Source organism: Falco cherrug, chromosome 16 (assembly GCF_023634085.1).
Source record: "Falco cherrug isolate bFalChe1 chromosome 16, bFalChe1.pri, whole genome shotgun sequence".
NCBI lineage: Eukaryota > Metazoa > Chordata > Aves > Falconiformes > Falconidae > Falco > Falco cherrug.
The window spans coordinates 8155120-8173280 of NC_073712.1; the positions used below are offsets into that span (position 1 = coordinate 8155120).

General features: G+C 51.3%; 1 protein-coding gene across 4 annotated transcripts; it reads right to left on the bottom strand.

Moving 5' to 3' along the window:
• Positions 1–4881: 4881 nt before the first annotated feature.
• INKA2 (inka box actin regulator 2) lies at positions 4882–17496 on the bottom strand. 4 transcript variants are annotated; one of them, XM_014286563.3, is made up of 2 exons: positions 17107–17496; positions 4882–6812 (listed from the first exon to the last, which is right to left on the bottom strand). In XM_014286563.3, exon 2 carries the CDS (start codon positions 6804–6806, stop codon positions 5829–5831), a length of 978 nt encoding a protein of 325 aa, XP_014142038.1. In that variant the 5' UTR covers positions 6807–6812; positions 17107–17496; the 3' UTR covers positions 4882–5828. The 4 variants fall into 4 exon arrangements, with proteins under 4 accessions (XP_014142038.1, XP_055584215.1, XP_027672401.1 ...); XM_055728240.1 differs by lacking the exon at positions 17107–17496 and adding an exon at positions 16536–16916; XM_027816600.2 differs by lacking the exon at positions 17107–17496 and adding an exon at positions 8433–13455.
• Between the last annotated feature and the right edge of the window lie 665 nt (positions 17497–18161).

Below are 18161 nucleotides of genomic sequence, written 5' to 3' on the forward strand. Positions count from 1 at the left end.
CATGGTAAAGCCGGCATGAGCCACCCCCGTGCCACGGGCACCCGGCTCCACACTGTGCCGGGAGGGACCCCGTGCCAGCCCCCGGGAGGGGGTGACAGCCAGGAGCAAGGTCAGCCCGGAGCTGCTCTCCCGTCGCTCCTCCACAGAGGCTGCGGCCACATCCAGCCCCTTCCCCCTGCGCCGGCGGAGGGGCCCGGGTGGGCCTTGGTGCAAAGGGCAGAGTGAGCGTGAGCAGGGACCCCCAGCCGCCCCTCCCGACCCTGCAGCCTGTGTCCCAGCGGCTCCGGCAGGGCTTAACCTGGGCTTAGAGCATCAGGCAGCGCTTTCTGCCTTAACGCCCAGCCTGGCCAAGGAAGCAGCGCCACGGGATCAGGCCTTGCTCTCCCGGGATATTGATTTTCCCCCTTTCGTTTTCCTGTTCAGCGAAAGCCAGGAAGTCTGAGCCAGCCCAGAGGCTTTGCTCAGGGCCCTTATTGCAGGAAACGCTCCCGAAACGCAGAGGTGAGAAGCTGCTGGAGAGGGCGAGTGCCCGGCCGGCACCGACCCCCGGCTGCAGCGGGGCGAGCGAGGGGGGCGAGGAGGTCGGCCCCCAGGGCAGGCTGAGGCAAAGCAGTGCGGAAAACTGGGGTTTATTTCTGCTTTAAAACCCACACATGAGACCGCCTGCCAGCTGGAAGGGGGTACGATTTCTTGATTAGAAATGCCACATGGATACAAACGAACAAAAGGAACGAGAAATGAAATACAGCCCTTTTCTGCAGAGACACTAAAGCAGCATGGTCCATGGTTTAGAAACGCTGCTTAAAGTAGAAGAGATTCTGCTGCTGATTAAATAATACAATGAAGGTGGTCGGGAATGTGCTGGGGTGAATAAAACAGCGCTGGACTTGGAATAACACAGATCTTAGTTCAGCGAGGATGTGGCAACTGGTTCCTTTCCTGCCGGACTCAGTGCGAGGGGAATCGAGGGGAAATTGTTGAATTTGCTCCGTCTCCAGTCGGAAAGCCTTCCAGGTTGGTTGGGCACATCAGCGCGGATGAGTAACGGGGACAGAGCCGAGTGTCGTTAGGGATGATGAGCCCTGGCCTGGGGAGGCTCAGCAGCGGTGCAGATTTGCAGGGCACGTGGGACCCCCCATTTCAGGGGGGTAAATAGTAAATACAACCTGTGTCAACGGGGAAGGAAAACAGGACGGGCAGCAGCCAGCCTGTATTTTCCTTCCCTCTTGCCCAGCATTAACCTAAGAAGCCCCATCCCATTGTCAGAAGAATAAGCTGTGAAATGGTTTTGAAAATAAAGGCTTTTTAATTACAGGCACATTTGTGAGCCTTCTGGAGGCCATCTGGCTGGAAGAGCGGGGTGTTAGCATCGGCGCAGGCGGGGAAGGGGAAGCCCAGGGAGGCAGAGTGAGGAGCAGCTCCTGGAAAATCACTCTATTAATGTTAAGAGCCAAATCCTCTCTATACGTTAAGCCGTACGGGCCAGATCCAGCACCTACCCATGTCAGTGGTGCTGGCTCCGCTCGGCAGAGCCACGGTGCTGCGTGACGTGGGCTTTGTGAGGGGCCGGGCTGCACTGCTCACCCGGCCACCCCCCGCAGAATGGGAACCCTGCAAGCACCGAGAGCACCCAACGCCTTCCTCCTCCCACCCACCCCTGCCTTCGCCCCCTGCCTCGGCGGGCGGGAGGTTCCAGGCTCTCACTGGAGGCGCTGGGCACTGGCAGAGCCGCCATCCAGCAACAGCCTCCTCCCCCTTGGCTGCAAATACCAAGTGCACGGTGAACAGCAGCTCCCCTCGTGCCAGTTTATTAATCGCTGGTGTCTGGGTGAATGTTATTGGCATCAAATTAGCTCCAGTGCATTTGATCCCGGCTGGGCTTTGCATACCCTGTGAGCGGAGATTTCTAATAAACCTGAATGCCCAGGCTTCACTTGGCATTGCTGCCTTCCACAGGGCAAGCTCATGGGGGAATGTGTTTCTATAATTATTGCCCTGTGTTTGGTATTAACCACTCCTATCAGAGATGCAGAACACAGCCAGGGCCTCATTAAAGACTTTCATTGTGCTAATTAGGTAGATTTCATACTTAATAATGGAGACCTATTTCATGGCATTTTCATGAAAAAAAAAAGAGGAGAAAAAGCCATTATAATTTCAGGAAAAGTCCCTGGAGAAGGGAAATGGTAATTCACAAATCCTACACTGATCTATTAGCAGATCCTGCTCTGGAGACTAAATTAGGTAGGATGTCTGTCTGGCTTGGCTGATGTTATTATTTGAATGCCTCTTAAAGAATATTTATTAACTATTTTTTTCTCTTAAGAACTTTGAGATCCAGCTACATTTACTTGCAGTTTTCAAGTGGCTGTTTGAAGCCTAGATCACACTGAATTTGTCACTGCAAACACCCTGGAAAATCTCGTTTCAATGCAAAATATCCTTTGAAGATACACAAGAGGCACAGAGAACACAAACGCATTTGAAACTGTGTTGGGCATTTGGTCAGCTGTCTGTGCACAGTGCCACAGTTTCTTCAGAAAAAGCAGAAATTAAGCAACCACCGCCACCTCTGTCCTTGGGCCGGTATCCATCCCCTGCGGTCCCCAAAGCCGGCCGCTCCCCTCGCTGGCACTCGCAGGCAGAAGCAGAGGGAGGTGCAGCGGGCCCGGGGGGCGCAGCGGGGCCGGGGGTGCAGGGACCCCCCATGGACTCTGGCCCCCACCAGCCCCCATTCCACTCACATGGATTCGGGTGGGAGCGGGCACGGACTCAGCCGCGCTGGCTGCAGCAGGAGCAATTATTTTGGGTGGGAAAGGAACACGTGGGCAGCAGCTGGGGCCAAGAACGTCCCTTTCCGCGTGAAACCAGAACAATACTGTTTCCTCGGAGCAGGGACAGAAACGGCTGGGTTTGGCAGCTGATCTTGTGCAGCTCCTGGCGAGCAGCATGACCCGGCGCTGCCCCGTGGGCCAGGGCAGCTGTCGGGAGCGCACGGGGCCAGAGGTGCTTTTTCTCGAGAAAAAATTCCTGTCGGCTCTTCGTGAGACCCCGCTGGCGGGGGGAGCGGCACCGCGACAGCTGCTGGGGCCGGGGAGCCAGCGCCTGGAGGGACCAGCGTGCTGGCAAAGTGGGTTTGAGTTTATAACGCCCCGGGGCGCACGGTGGGGGCCGGATGGGGGTGGCACCAACGGGAGGTAGCGGGGGGCAATCCCTGAACACCACTTTTCTCATGGAGTAGCTTCCCAATGTGCATTTTAGGCTCCGTCCTGCATAAACGTGTCCTGTTTCCCGGATAACAGGTGGCCCTGGGGAGGCAGCCACCTGCAGGAGCTACGTGTGGTCTCTTGGCCCACGTGTTCACCGTGGCTGTGGCCACGGCCATGGCCCTGCTCACCACGCTCAGCCTGGGCCCTTTGCCTGCTGCCCATCACAGCTGAGGGCAATGCTCAGTACGAGCTTAAAAAAGGCACTGGTGCGGGTGCTCAGCCCCTTGAAGCCTCTCCCCAGCCACTGTGCTGCTCCTCTCTCCGTGGGGCTCAGCCTCCAGGCAGGTACAGCTGGGACATGCTCTGGGGCTGGGGGTTCGGCAGGGGGATGCCACCGTGCTCCCCGCTGCTGACAGCTGTGCCTGTGGGCTGGGTCCCCTGGGTTGCGCCTGGGTCAGCAGGGAAGCCTTGGGGTGAGGCTGAGCTCTCCAAGGACCAAGGCTGGTGCAGGAAAAGCTTGTGCTACTGCTTACAGAAAGCTCCTTCTCCTCTTTGCTGACCATGTGGAAAGGTTGGTGGGAGCTGGGAGGGTGTATTTGTAATGAACAGGATGAACTACTGATAAAAGAGGAAGAAAACAAAATGTTTTAGAAACAGCCTTTTAGCATTCAGAGAAATGAAGAAGGGGGTGGGGGGAAACAACCATAAATAAAGCCTGTGAGGAGGGAAAACAAAAGCTTGCTTGCAACTCAGGTTCCTGGAAAAAGTGCTGAGCACAGCTTTCAGATGCTGACCCACTCCTCTCCTTGTATGGGCAGAAACGGGGCTCGGCTTGTGCCTATATTTAATTTGCAAGGGGAAAAAAAAGTTCTCCCTCCATGCCTCTGCTTCACTGGCCTCTCTGTATTGGGAAATTACAACAGGAATAGAATTGCATGTTTAAAAAAAATAATACTACTGCTTGCCTATAAGCCCTTCCTAAACTTGGAGTGAGCGGAACAGGTTTGTGCAATACAACACTGCTGCACGCGTGAGGCATCTGGCGAGACTCGGGGCTGTGGGGAGCGGGGGCTGCAGGGCAATCGATGGGCTCTGCGCTGCCTTCATGCTCTTGAGATTGTGGCTCACGGAGCTGCCAAGGGCTCTCCTCCATCCCTTTTAACCCCTGGAGGCAGTGAGGAGAGGATGTGGGGCAGGACCCACATGGCCCCGTCCCCCTCCATAAGCCAGGGGCTGCCCGGCTCTGGGGCCCTTCCCTCAGCAGCAGTTTCTCCCCCAGCATTCGCCCCTCTGCCCTTCCCCATGCTGGGGGAGGAAAATGGATGTTGAAGTGTTACCCAAAGGCTCTCGGGATGTGCATGGGCTGCAGTGGGATGTGTTTCCAGAGCAGCGCTGGGACCCTGGCAGGGACCGCTGGCTGCAGCTCTTCTCCCTGCTGTGATTTATAGCCTCTCCTTGAAGGGAAACTCTCCTGGCTGCTTCCCAGGCTCCCTGGTCGTGGATGGGAACAGGCTGACTACAAACCGCCCGCGCTCCCAGCTCCAATCCCCACCAGCCCAGCCACAAAAGTGCTCACTCGGCTGGGGTTTCATGAGGGTGAAACCCCAGAAGCTTCTGCACTGGAGAAAAGCAGGACAGAGGGTGGCCCCACGCGGGACAGGTCCCCACGGCATGCTGGAGACTGATGCCACTTTATTGGTAACTCTTGGAGAGCTGGACACTGAAGAACTTGGTTCTGTCAAGAGGAGGCTTGTACACAACCGCGGTAGGAAACAACAATAAATGTCTGTTGCAACTTTGTACCTCGCTGTAACATCAACAATAAACTCTGCAACGTTCTACCTGGTGCAACCCCTGGGGAGAAGGGCGAGGGGGCAGAGGCAAAACCCACTGCGAGCCTGAGGGTCACAAACTTGCATGAAAGGAGCCTTGTGTCCTGGTTTAACCACCGAGGGAAGGAGAGATGCTGGGACCGCAGCAGAGATGCAGATGAAGGGGAAACCCCCACAGCTGAAACCCGGCAAAGCTGGGGTTCAACACCCCACTCGGCAACTGTGCGAGTCTCATAAATTCAAACTTATCCCTTTCAATTTAAATAACAAGTGCTTCAGGTACCACACTTGAATTGCCTGGTTTATAACTCAGTTTTAAGTGCACACAAGCAGGAATAGATTATTTTTTTAAAAAAACCCTATATATATAATTTGCACACTCATACACACACATGCACACAGTGACTTTTGTGCTGCAGCCATTGTAACTAGAGATGATGGAATGGGCCTGAAGTGGCTACCACAAGCCAGGCTCCCACAGCTGGTTGCCTGTGGCACCACTCACCCTAAAGCTGCTAAAGATTCTGAATATTTTTGCAAATATCCGTCCCCAAAAGTCTCCCCATGCAGGACTGAGTCAGCTGCTACTTGGACTGTGCCTGAAGCCACAGTTCTCTAGAAAAAGCCACTTGCCAGTGACTGAAGACCCCAGCACGTTTTGCAGAGGACTCCTCTCTCAACTCTGTCCACGCTGAGAGCTCAGGGGTCTCCTGAAAACACGTGTATGGCCACCCCCTCCTCTCTGGTGTAAAACAAATGCTCAGCAGAGCAGAAAACACTGACAGACTCAGACCCAAACAGCTGTATTGATGTCAAACCCAGACTGGGTGTAGTCTGTGGTATCGTGGACTTTCTTGGTGCCAGTTCTGGGTTTCTCGCTGTTGCTTTCTGCCTTCGGGCACCTCTCCGCTTTGCAGTGATGGTTCTGGACGTTCCCGTGAAGTGGGAAGTAAAATGTCCCCTTGAGTTTGTTCACTTTTTTGGGTCTCTTGGAAATTTCAGGCTGTTTGTCTTCAGGTGGAAGCCAGCAAGGTTTCTCCTTGAGAAGCCTGTCTCGGTCTGGTCGAACGCTCCTCAGGAACTTCTTGAAGATGTTGGCAGTGAGGGAGAACTTCCTGCAGAGCTCCTGGGATCTGCTCATTGACAGTGACGCCTCGCTCTTCTCCCCTTTCTTATCCAGCTCTGGCAGATCCAACCAGTTCCCAACCAAGTCTGCAAAGATGTTATCCCCCAAGACCAGCGGCTGCCGATTCCTGCTCTGGGACATTAGGGAGGATGTCCAGTCATGGCCATCGTCACAGCCTGGGCACTCCTGGCATACTGGCCACCCCCCAGCCGTGCCCTGGCTACTGGGCTCGAATGTCCTTGGGCGGATGGGCTTTGCTCTGCTCGATGTGGGAGAAGGTCCTTTCGGGTGATGAACATCCTCCCCACAGAGGCTCCTGAAGGAGGAGGGGGTGTCTCTGAGGTGGCCGCCCTCCGGGAGCACTTCGGGACTGGACAAACCCGCCAGCTGTGGCACAGCGCACGCGTGGGACGCAGGGCTGCGCTCCCCCACCGATGCCTGCCCCCACAGCCACTCGGCCCCCGGCGCTTCTCTGCTGCTCCGGCAGCACTGGTGCTGCTCACTGCCAGACACGGCGCTTCGGCTCCCTGAGATGTCCAACTGCTCCAAAGCTGTCTGGACCTGGAGGAGTTTCAGCTCCTGCAGGGCACCCATCATGCAGTTCATCTGCTCGTGCAGCCCGTCTCCGACCTCCTTCATGGACAGCTGCGGAGGGAAGGAAACAGACATTGAGTCAGTGTCCCCAGGAGCCAGGAGAAAGCAAGAAAATTGTGACCAAAGCGCAGGAAAGCTGGGCTGAGCAGCCTTTGGAAACATCACCTCTTCCTACTGACTACAGTTTAGCTGCATCCTACCTGTGCTACATCCATTTCACGGAATAGCAATTGGATTTTTCTGGATTTTTTCTAGGAGTTTCCCTCTAGGAATAAGAGGAGCTCCCAGGAGTGGATTTTTTGACCTGACAACAAAAATAAACAGTTTGAGTTTCCATTAATTGCTTGGCAGAAACCCAAGGCATAGAACTATGAAAGGTTTTGTCCACCAGCAGTTTTAGCATATTCTTCTGCTCTTGTGTCTTTTGTGCCCTGTAATGAACTGAAATCAGGAGTCAGAATAACAAACAGAAGTGCCTTCGATGGACAACCTTGTTTCTTTACCTAAAGTGCTAAAGTAAATGCAAAATAAACCCTGATAAGAATCACACTGTTGCAATGTAACATGTCTTCAGATCCTAACACCCTCACTACAGGCACTTCTCACCAGAGGACAATCAAAGACATTTCAATGCACTTGAAAATTTTGTACAAAACAACGAACAAACTTTAAAATTACTAACACTAAACAAGTGATCTCTTTGATTTCCAAGCTAGGACCTTTAACAGCAGTTCTGCTTTATCCCTGAACCTTGTGCTATAAAGACTGATATTTCTATGCTACACTTAAAATAAGCAAGTTATTTCCCAGAGCTTCTAAACCCCCTCCTTCTCTTTCGCTCTGTTGTTTTCTCTCTCACATGTAGGATCTGGATCATATTCCCAAAGCGGCATCATAAAACAAATGGACTATACTTTCCAACAGCTGCCACCTTTTTTTTTTTTTTTTTTTTTTATAGCAGGGAGAGGGAGAAGGGAAAAACAGCAGGGGATGCAGGGCTGGCGGTGAAGACATGTCACATTGATGTAAGGTGGTTTGCAGAAGAGATTACCACTGTCTAGGAAAAGCTTCAGCCTATGCTGCCACAAACAGTTTAAAAGGCTCGTCACAATTTTTGTAAAGCAATAGAACTCAAGCTTAGGGCAAAAAAGGACAAATGCATCTTATGTTCAGCTTTACATTATCAAACTTTACTTTCTTACAACTCCTTCCCTTTAGTTAGTCCAATTACTTGCTCTATTGCCATTTCTGTACGTGGCTCTGACCAGTGGGAAAGAGCAATTATCAAAAAACTGGATCCTCTGTAACGATCTAGCTCCGTAAGTACAAAGCTTCCCAACGATTTCTGACCACAAATCTCCATTTCAAAACCCAGAACCTAAAACTAGCTGGTAGGTTACGATGATTTTTCAGAGCTTCGTTCCCAAGAAACTTATTTATCACCCGGAATGAGCATACAAGCTATGAAGATACAGAAAATCCGTGTTTAGCTTCCTGATTATGCTATCAAGTGCCTCCAGCTATCTAATTTTTTAACATCAGCAAATAAAACCTCTGCTTCTGCAGACATGCAAATCATGCCCCACTTACAGACTAACCGAGCTCTTGGGTTACCCGTGCAGAAGCTGGGGCCATATGCTCTACAAGCCTCAGACAAAACTATCACCTTACCTCTCCAGATTTGCTGTAATGCTTCTTGTCCTAACCTTTCTCGCCTTATTAATGGAAGTCTGTTTTATCTGGGGCTTTGCAAAAAGCTGGATTTGGAGCCAGCCTGGCCCCTCATTGGCCACTTCCCACCAAATCCCCTGGCCGGCGCAGGCTGTAATCGTGCCGCGGTGAGTGACGAGGGTCCTGCCCTAACGGCTGGGCTGATCAAACCCTCGGCATATGCTGGACGGCTCCACTGTTCACCTCATTGATTCAATTAACTCGCCCATGATGGGTGGTATCATTACCATGCATGCCTCATCCAGGAAGGCATTAAAATTTCATCGGCAGCATTTATCCTCGGTGTGGTTGTTTCCCACAGGCAGATCCAGTCTCCCCCTGACAAGAAAAGACCTGAGTCCCAAAAGCTCAGGATCCTGCGCTTTTCTTTCTGAACAAAGGAGATGGTTCTGCCAAACCTGGTGCCAGCACCAGCCTGGGAGCTGAGCCACTGGAGATGTTTTCATCTGTGGAAACACTTTCCCACTAGTGACAACGAGGTTTGGACGCTTCTCCCCTGGTGCCCTGTGCCGAGGGCTGAGCTGTCGTGTCCCACTTGCAGCAGAGGGGGAGAGAAGGGGGCTTTTGGGACATGACTCGCCTGTCCTGTTTCAGCGACCTGCAATTCCTGCCCTCCAGCCTTGGTGTCCATCCGGCAACACGAATCCCACCACCAGCAAGGGAGTTTTAAAGATCCTGAGCCTTTCAACTCTGCAAACACTACTGAAATTTCAGGTTGTACAAGTTAAAAACTGAAGCAAACAAACCTCCTCTACTTTATCTTTTGTTCTTCATGGGATCTGTTCAGTCTTTTACAGAACTGAGGAGTGAGTGAAAGCCAGCCCAAAGTCAAGTTACTGCCTGGTGACCAAAGAGTCTGAAGGGCCTTGGATTTCATCCACTAGTAATTACCCTGTGGTAATTAAGGGTGCTCACCTTGGAGCGAAAACTCTGGAAAGGGGGAAAAAACCAGTTTCTTCCTCAGTGTCTAACAGCCACTCTCCCCTCTTTGCCAAGCGGATCTCAGTTCTCCCACGTTCAGACTGGCTTCTCTGAGACTCTCCAGAAAGGAACGGTCTCCCACAGGAGAGAGATCACCGCCCTGGCAAAGGATCAAGACTGAGCTATCTGGCCTGCTGGAGGAAAAAAGAGTTTCTGCAAATGATCCAGCAGATTGGGCTGGAAGTTAAACAGATGCTCTGAGTGCGAGATGAGGGGAACTCAAGGCTGAAGGGGCAACCCTTGCAGCCTCGCTGGCTCTGCGGTCGCACGCTTCATACAGGAGGAACTTCAATTTGCGATGAACTGAAGTGCAATTCCAAACAGAGCGTGAATGTGACACAACCCCAGAGAGCCCTAATGTGGCATGGAGAGAGACCCGGACCGTACTTGCTGGGGTTATGCAAGTGACATTATGTAAGCTGGCCACCACGAAGCATCAGGAGATGTCCTGTTTTGTGCGCATTTGTGAGCTGTAAATCTCAAACCTGTTGTTGAATCAGCCCTGTGCTCAGTTGAGCTGCAGAGCAGAGTGCAGGGGAAACAGTGTTCACTGCAAACCTTCGGGTCCAGCACAGACCTTGCCCGTCAGCATCCTCCCTTCTTGTACCTGCCGCTCTCTGCTCAAGGTGTGCAAATTCCTCAGCGTTCCGAGGGACTCCGGTGTCTAATTTGGCACCTCTGCTTCCAAGAAAAGCCAAATCAGAACTATGACAACTTGCAGATGTTCAAATTTATCGCTACAAACCAGTTAAAAATCAGATGCCTCAAAATGCATCTCGTGATTATTCCTGAAACTTTTGCAGTCCCTAAAAATTGGCATGAAAAAGTGTTGGTCTAATTCTGAACAAGCCAACACAGATGTCTTTTATAGCAAGACAAGTATGCGCAAGGCTGAGCGCAGTTGTGACGTGCATGTTCCGCTTCAGTGGCTGGGATTCAGTGTGTGGTGTTAAACATTTCTTTCTCCAGCACCAAGGTACTACCTCCAGAGCAATGCTCCTGTGAAGGCATGAACAAGGCAGCTCTGGCTAAATGCTTCCTGAAAGCAAAGCTTGCTTAAACTACAGTCACCCTGAACACTGAAACGCAAAATTCTAAAGCTTTTCAAGCACTTTCAAATGATCCTCAAGCAATATTCGATGGAGGGGACGGGGATGACCAGCAAAGCATCTTGCAAAACTCTCAGAGTTCAAATATGGAGTGTTTTTACCTTGGAAATCTACTATTGTGAGTAGTGAAGGCATCAATCGCTCTGCAAGCAATGCCTTCTCCATGCTTTCCTCAAAATACTTATTCCCAGAACTACAACTGTGATTGGTTTACACAGTTTATAAATCAATGATCTTCCACCACTGATGAACACAGCAGGAGGACAACTCACCCCAAGGAACACCCTCTAGCAGATACTGGCATTTTATCAAATTCTAAACAAATACCTGAGAGGTACAAATGAGGGAGATTACTTGTCACTTCCCACTTCCCAGGTAAACAAGTAACTTTGGGAATGAATGTTTTCCCATTAGCATCTCCCTTCACCGAGTTCTCAGAATTCAGCTCCCATCGATCCCTCGAGGCACAGCTGCCAGTATCCCTGGCCCATCTGCACACCGGGCCTGCCCAGGACTGCAGCAGCTTTGTGATGCTGATGGGAGAAAAGGAAAAACCCAGCTAAAGCAGCAGAGCTTTCAGCCGAGCACAGAGAACTGAAAAGAAGAGCTCTAAGCGTGTTTGTCATAATGAGGAGGAAGACGGATGTCCAGCTCTTAGGTAAAAGAAATGCAAAGAGAGGAAGTTATTGCTAAGAGGACAGGAAAGAACAACTGGCAAATAGCAGTTCTTAATAATAGTGCTGATAGGCAACAGAACCAGCAACAAACAATTGATATTTAAAGAGGATGACATAATAGAGACCAAAATTATTTTAGAACTGCTGAGCTGATCATATTGTTTCCGTGTTTTCCTTTGGGTCACTAACTAGATTAATCTTCAACAAGCCTGCAGCTGTGGCTGGACATAACTCTTCAGAGCGCGCTGCATGGCTCACAGAGAGCTTCTGCTCAGCTTCATGTTGCACGTTTCTTTTCCTTCCCTTGATGAATGCCAAGGGCCTGTAATTTTCTTTTTCTCCTTGCATTTTATCACAATAATTTCAAGTCTATTTTTTTACCTCTTGCCTTTCCAGAGGATTTTTGGCATAAATGAGGATGTTAACTGTTAGCTCACTATTCATCATCTTTCCTCTTTCAGATAAAATTTTACCAAAGATTTTTTTCCCCCTCAGTAGTGGGGACCTGGTTCACATTGCTCGATTAACCATCTTCCTTACTCAGTTGCCTTCCTTTCCATTGCAATGGTATCGTTCCATGCTTCCCAATCCCACTCGCTACGTGCAAAGGCAAATTAGAAAACCAACTCACTAAAACCAGGAAATAAGTGGACCAACAAGAACTCCAGCCTTCAGACTTTTACTCACAACCCAGGGCTAAGAAAGACCACAAGCCTCGACATACAGACTGACCATTGAAGATGATGGTTAAAAGTGTCAGTTTTCAGCCCAGCGGTCTGCTTCACTGGGGGATCTGGTCTGTAACATTCCTGAATACGTGCAGCTGGGAGTCTAATAAAAAAATCCACCATCATCTTTAGGAGTCTCCTCTGGATATGAAGTGGACAGAGCCCATGACTACTTTTTCTCTCCCCAGGTTATATGTGACAGGACATCCACCATCACATTACTCCTTTGCACCTTCCCTTAAGGCAACACCAAGGAGGGAGATTCTGCAATAACCACCCAAGTTTCTAACACTACCTACAGCAGCGATGGGTAAAGCCACCCATAAAGGGATCCTTTCATCAGCAGAGACACAAATGGAGCTGCGCATTCCCACCTGTCAGAGTTGTGAGCGGTGACGTTAGACCTCGAGGTCTGTAGTTTATGCCTCACTGTACTGGCAGATTGCAAGAGCTGCCCCTTCAGAAATAGCAGCAATGAAAACACAGCAGACGCCTTTTCAAGCACGACACAGTTACCGGAATAGGACCCGGTGTGAGACAAAGAGTAAAAATAATCGGTTGTATTTTTCATTCAGACCAAATGTTCTATTCCTGCAAGATATTCATAGCAAGAAACACTGTCTACCCGGACACAGATTAATGTAAGAAGGGAGTCAGACTCAATCATTTGATGCATTTATTACAAATGTGCAGGGAGAACATTCAAAAGTTCAAGCTAGAGTGTTGGGGTTTGGTTTAAATACCTACTTCAACATTTTTCTTCCTAGAAAATAACAACAGAAAACCCAGAAATATCCTGGATTCCTCAGGGAAGACCAAAACGTGCAAAGTAACATTACAACAACAGCTAACTTGACTGTGACTCCTCGCCTGTCACAGCCATACAAACCCCAAATGCGGGATAAATCTGCCCCACAAACTCACCAGTCCCTTGCTAGATAGTAAGCGATTTATTCTTGTTGTAGAAGAGCCTCAAAACCCCCGTCCCGTGGTATGTATACTGATGTTACTATGTGTAAATGCAACCAATCCGCGTGTCAGAAAGTTTACATAGGTAATGCCATCTGCAGTGTGGGACGTGGAAATGAAATTCCTCTCTGCTAATCCCTGAGCAAGACAATTCTTGTTAAATCTGATCTTTCAGCTGAGATAACATTCTGTAACTCAGAAAGCAGACATAATACTTCTGTGCCTCAGAACGATGTTTGCAGAGTCCGAATCCTGCTGATAAAGTCAAGATGACTTTTAGTATCGGGATTAATCGCACTAATGGATGATTCACGAGCTTTGTGGCACGTTGCACAACTGCCATACGAAGGACTGATGACGGGGGGGGTGGAGAAGCACAATTTACTCCAACACCAGACCTACAAACCAGCACTGCATATTCTCACAAACCGTGCTGCATCCATAAATCTCCAGGGGCTTCCCAGAGGAGGTGAGCAAGGTCTTCTGTATTTTCTACAGACAGAGGGCTGGCACAGCTTGTCTGAAGCGGCTCGGGGGCAGGTGTCAGCAGCGGGATGAGGATCCCGGCTTCGGCAATCAATACGATTGTGGAGCTGCCCCCGATCCTGGTTGGGATGAATGGCTGTGTCAGCTGAGGCTCTCCTGGCTGTGAAACATTTGCATGTGGAAGCTTCTGAATGAATTCCAATCAAAGGGACACCACACATGCCAGAAACTATCAGCTTACAATGGAAAACATGCAATTGGAATAGGAGATCTCTCATTGACTGAAATGGGTCAGATTCATCCTCAGGAGGCATGGCAGAGCTTTCCCAGAGGTAATGTGAAGACTGGTGTAAGCACGCCCAGACCCATGCTCGTCTGTGGCTTGTCTGGCAAAGCACGGTGTGATCTCTACGCGTATGCTCTGTGTTGAAATGTCAGGGCACACCAGCAGCCCAAACCAAGCACACGATTATTTAAAGATGTTTTTAATACACAAAGCAGGAGAAAGAAAAATCAGAGCCGGAATTCCTGAATCCCACGCTGTTGGGGGATGGAGCTGCTCTTGAAGATAACCTTTCCTTGGGAACTGGGAGCTGTGCCAACAGCCACTCTTTTTGGAGAAAATCCGCTCCTCAAAACACTCTAAAGGCTGGTTTACATTGAGACAAACTAAACTTCGAATAATCGAATGGCCTTTAACTTCCACGTTACCCTGACCAGCCTCAGCAAGCCTGGCTCCTCGCAGGCCTTCCCAACCCGCCAGAGCTGCTCCCTGGGCATAATGCAAACCACTGTGCTGCTAAATTCCCAGTGATGCCCTGGGACTGGATTCCTGTTTCGCTGCACACGAGGTGGCTCATCGTCTCAATCTGGCCAAGACCTTCCCACCATTCCTCCCGCATGATTCTTGGTTATGGTGCATTTAATGTCTGGAGGCATGACCTGCCCAGTAATGAAGAAAGTGGTAAAGAAGCAGGGTCAAGAGGTTCAGTTCCCACTCACCATTCAATGCAGATGGTCCCAGCTGTCTATCGCACTGCTTGCTGGTCTTTAAAGAAACATTAATCTATTTTAATTCCAGGCTATCTTGCCAGTATTGATTTTTAAAAGTTGTTATTGCTCAGGATGTCATTTATGGTTGTTTTAATTAATACAGTCCTCCTACTTTCACTAAATGCAATCTGCAGCTCACTTAAGTTGCTGATGAAAGGGGCTGTTTCCCATGGCATGCTGTAAGGCAGAGGGTCTCTCCAGGTGTCACCCTGCGGGCTGTCCTGGCACGGCCACACTCACAACGGCCCCAGGACTGCACTCTGATACCCCGAGAATTTGTTGTTAAAGTAGGTTTTGAACTTTGAGTAACAAAAATCAGGGGGTGGGAGGGGGAAAGAATGTGACTTCTCAAAACCAGATGGATGAAGATCTAGGCTACTTTCAGCTAAGCCATGAGTAGCCCTACCGAAGGTGCAAACCGCCCCTTTCCAGTTTTTCAAGGCAAGCACGTACACAAATCTTTGCCAGGCTAAGCTCTTGGTTTATTAATATGACAAAAATTGTCACATTTTTACAATTAAAAAAAAAAAATCTATTGCTGCGTTATAGCAAGGGTATGAACAAAACCAGAATTTTCTCATTTTAACGTGAAAACAAAAAAAACCTTAAATGTGAGGGATGTGCCTTCCCTTCTGAATATATTCAGATTCCTCAGAAGTTATGTTGCGTGCTACAAAACAGGCATGTTTTAGAATCACAAGTAAAGGTGCAATGTTTAGGCTTCTATAAAAAAATACTGCCTAGATAATGAAACTCATTTGTTTAGCAGACAAAAGACAGATTTAGGAGCCTTACTCTATGCACACTCTTTTGAAAGTTACTCTTTTCCCCCATCTCACCTTCCAACTTAGATTTTAAAGATCTTCCAGATGATGCCGTATGTGTCCCAGTTTACAGTTTGCATTTCGTTCATCGCACCCAGTGCACAGTACCCCACTGTCTCTCATTTTCCTTTGTTTTAGTTTGCCTTCCAGCCTGTTTGCTAGGGGAACATCGGTAGCGCCAGCAGGTTAAATGTCGCTGTTTGCTGCCACATTTACTCCGAGCAAGCGCCGCTGCCCGAGCCCCCGTCCCACAAGACACGTCCGACCCCGGGGCGCGCGGCTGCCTCCCGCACGCCGCCAGCCCCGGCCCTGCCCTGGGCACCCCGCTAACTTGGTGGGTCTCTCTGTTGACTCCAGTCGCGTCGCCTACAAGTGAAACGTGCCCAGGAACACGGGCAGGAGAGCAACAGACCCTCCATCAGCCCACGCTGCACAACTCCCGTTAGCACAAACCCCAGCTGCGGTCGCCATCCTGCGAAGCCCTGAACCGGGAGGGAAGCTTTTGTGCCTTCGGAAACTTCACCCACCCGTTCTGGCTCTGCCTCGCCTTCCCCTTTTGTTCGCGCTTCTCTATTTACCCGCACAGCCGCGGCTCCGCAGCCAGACCCCGGCGCTGGCACCCCGGGTTGGGCAGTGCCCGCTCTGCCCCCGGCCCCCCCGGCCCCCCGGCGGGCGGACGGGCCCCAGCGCGCCCGGCGGGTGCGGCCACCCTCGGCACGGCGCGGGGGGGACACACGAACGCTGCTGATTTATGACAAAGGGTTTCCTATTAAAGCAGAAGTATTTGCCGAGGGTATCGGAGGCGGCGGGCGCGCGCTCCGTTCACATCACTGTCGCTCCGTGAAGTTGTTCCCAGCCGGTTCCCGCGGCCGTTCCGCCCGGCCCCGAGCGATGCCGGCATCTTTGCTGCAAAGCCCCCGGCCCCCCGTGCGCTCCCGCCCGCTCTCCCCCGCAGAGGAGCGGACCGGCGGCATCCCACCGGCCGGCGCGGAGGGCTGAGCCCCTCGCGATTGGGAGGGACCCCCCCACCCCTCCGGGGCCAGCCGGGACCTGCCCCGCCGCCGTCCCGCAGCGCAGCCCGCTCCGCGCCGCCCCCCCCCCCCCCCGCGCCAAGCCCCAGCTCAGCGCACCGCGGGCCCTGCCCCGGGTGCGGGGACCCCCGCGGGCCGAACCCCGCGTGCGGGGACCCCCCCGAGCCCGCCCGCCGCCCCCTTACCAGCTCCTGCCTCAGCCGGCGCAGGTGCTGCTCCATGGCCCGGCTCAGCGCGGCCGCCCCATGCCCGCGCCCCGCCCGCGCAGCAGCCACCCGCGGCGCGGGGAGGGGAGCCAGGCGGGGGGACCGCCGCGGGGAGCCGGGGGGGCGGCACCGGGGGGCGGCGGCGGGGGCAGAGCCCAGCGCGGGCGGCCGGGCCGCGGGCACGGGCAGCGGGGGGGCTCATGCCCCCAGCCCGGCTCCAGAGCCGGGGAGCCGCGGCGGGAGCGGCCGGCGGGGAGCGGCTGCCGGCACCGGGGCCGTGCGGGGAGCGGTCCCTCCTCCCAGCAGAGAAGTTTGACGGTTTAGTTGGTTGTGGTCTAGATTCTGCAAATTGCAGAGGCAGAGCACCCCAACAAAAGCATGGATTAACCTACATGGCCTTAATGACGACAAGCTGCAAAGCCACCCAGTTGGGGATTTGCCCCGTATCGTTCTCACAGAGAGCCGGGTCGCGGCGGGCAGGCGCATCCCCCCCCCGGGATGCCGCGATGCTACTGGGTCCCCTGCAAGGCAGCAGCGCCCCAGCACCCACCTTCACACATCACCCTGCCGGGATCCAAGTGCCCTTTGTCAGGAGCCGCACACACTTAGAGAGCTGCGAGAAACAGGTGTTGAAAATCCTTGGCAGGGCTTTGTGTTCAGAGCAGTGGGTTCCCCCTCACGGTGTGTTACCAGCAGTGGTCCGGACGCGGGTCCACGCACACGGCGGCAGCTGGAAACTTTCCGGACACGACCGGGTATTGTCCGTGCTACAGATGCACTCCTCCAAGGGCAGGATATTTTTTACCTCACATCAACAACCTCTGATATTCCTTGTCACCACAGGAAATAAAACAGATGGACAGATGAGCCAGGGAAAAAAAAACAACCCACAAAACAACAAGCACTTTTGTATCATCAGACTTTATAACTGCATTGAATTGGAAGGGGTTTGAATTTTTCAGTGTTTCTCATAGATAGACAAGCGCATTATTCTCAGCTTATATGCAAAATGTGTTGTTTAGGTGATGAATGCCGAGTTCCCTGCAATGGGTTAGCAAGGCTTGTGTGGATCGTTCTGCAATGGTAAAGAACTTGCTAGGATGAGAAATACTACTTGGTGTTTTCAAATTTGGGGTGAAAAATGTAATGGCTTGCTTTTTCCCATAAATTTGAGTATCGGCAAAGACTGGCTAAAATCTTTGCCCCTCCAGGTCTTTATTTTTCGAAGGAAAATATTTTTAATCGTTGGCAATAGGATTTTGTTTGTGTAGTGGTGGAAATCAGCCTTGGTGTTTTTAAAAGCTGACCTTTGTGTCAAAATCCAATTTAAATAAGAAATTTGTGATCTGCCCTTGCTTGCATGTTTGGGAAACACTCTAGAGTTAACATTTATCGATCTTTCCAGCACCTCTTTTATTATGAGTCAAAATTTCCCATGTTTTTACACATTTCAGGGTTTCCATTTCCTATCTGTTAAGGAAGCATGAGAATTGCATCTTTCTTCAAGGATCTGTAGAACATGAGGCAGTAAACATATTAACATATTAAAGAAATGACCTTGTCAAAAAGTTAATCGCTTCCAATGGGGTACACTACGATGTGAGT

What these genes read in the sequence shown, in the direction of transcription:
- INKA2 (XM_055728240.1), bottom strand. Translation starts at nt 16,571, where the DNA reads ATGGAGCAGCACCTGCGCCGGCTGAGGCAGGAGCTG. An exon ending in GCCGGCTGAGGCAGGAGCTG is followed by an intron (nt 6,813 to 16,535) that starts GTAAGGGGGCGG and finishes TTCCCTCCGCAG; the next exon opens with CTGTCCATGAAGGAGGTCGG.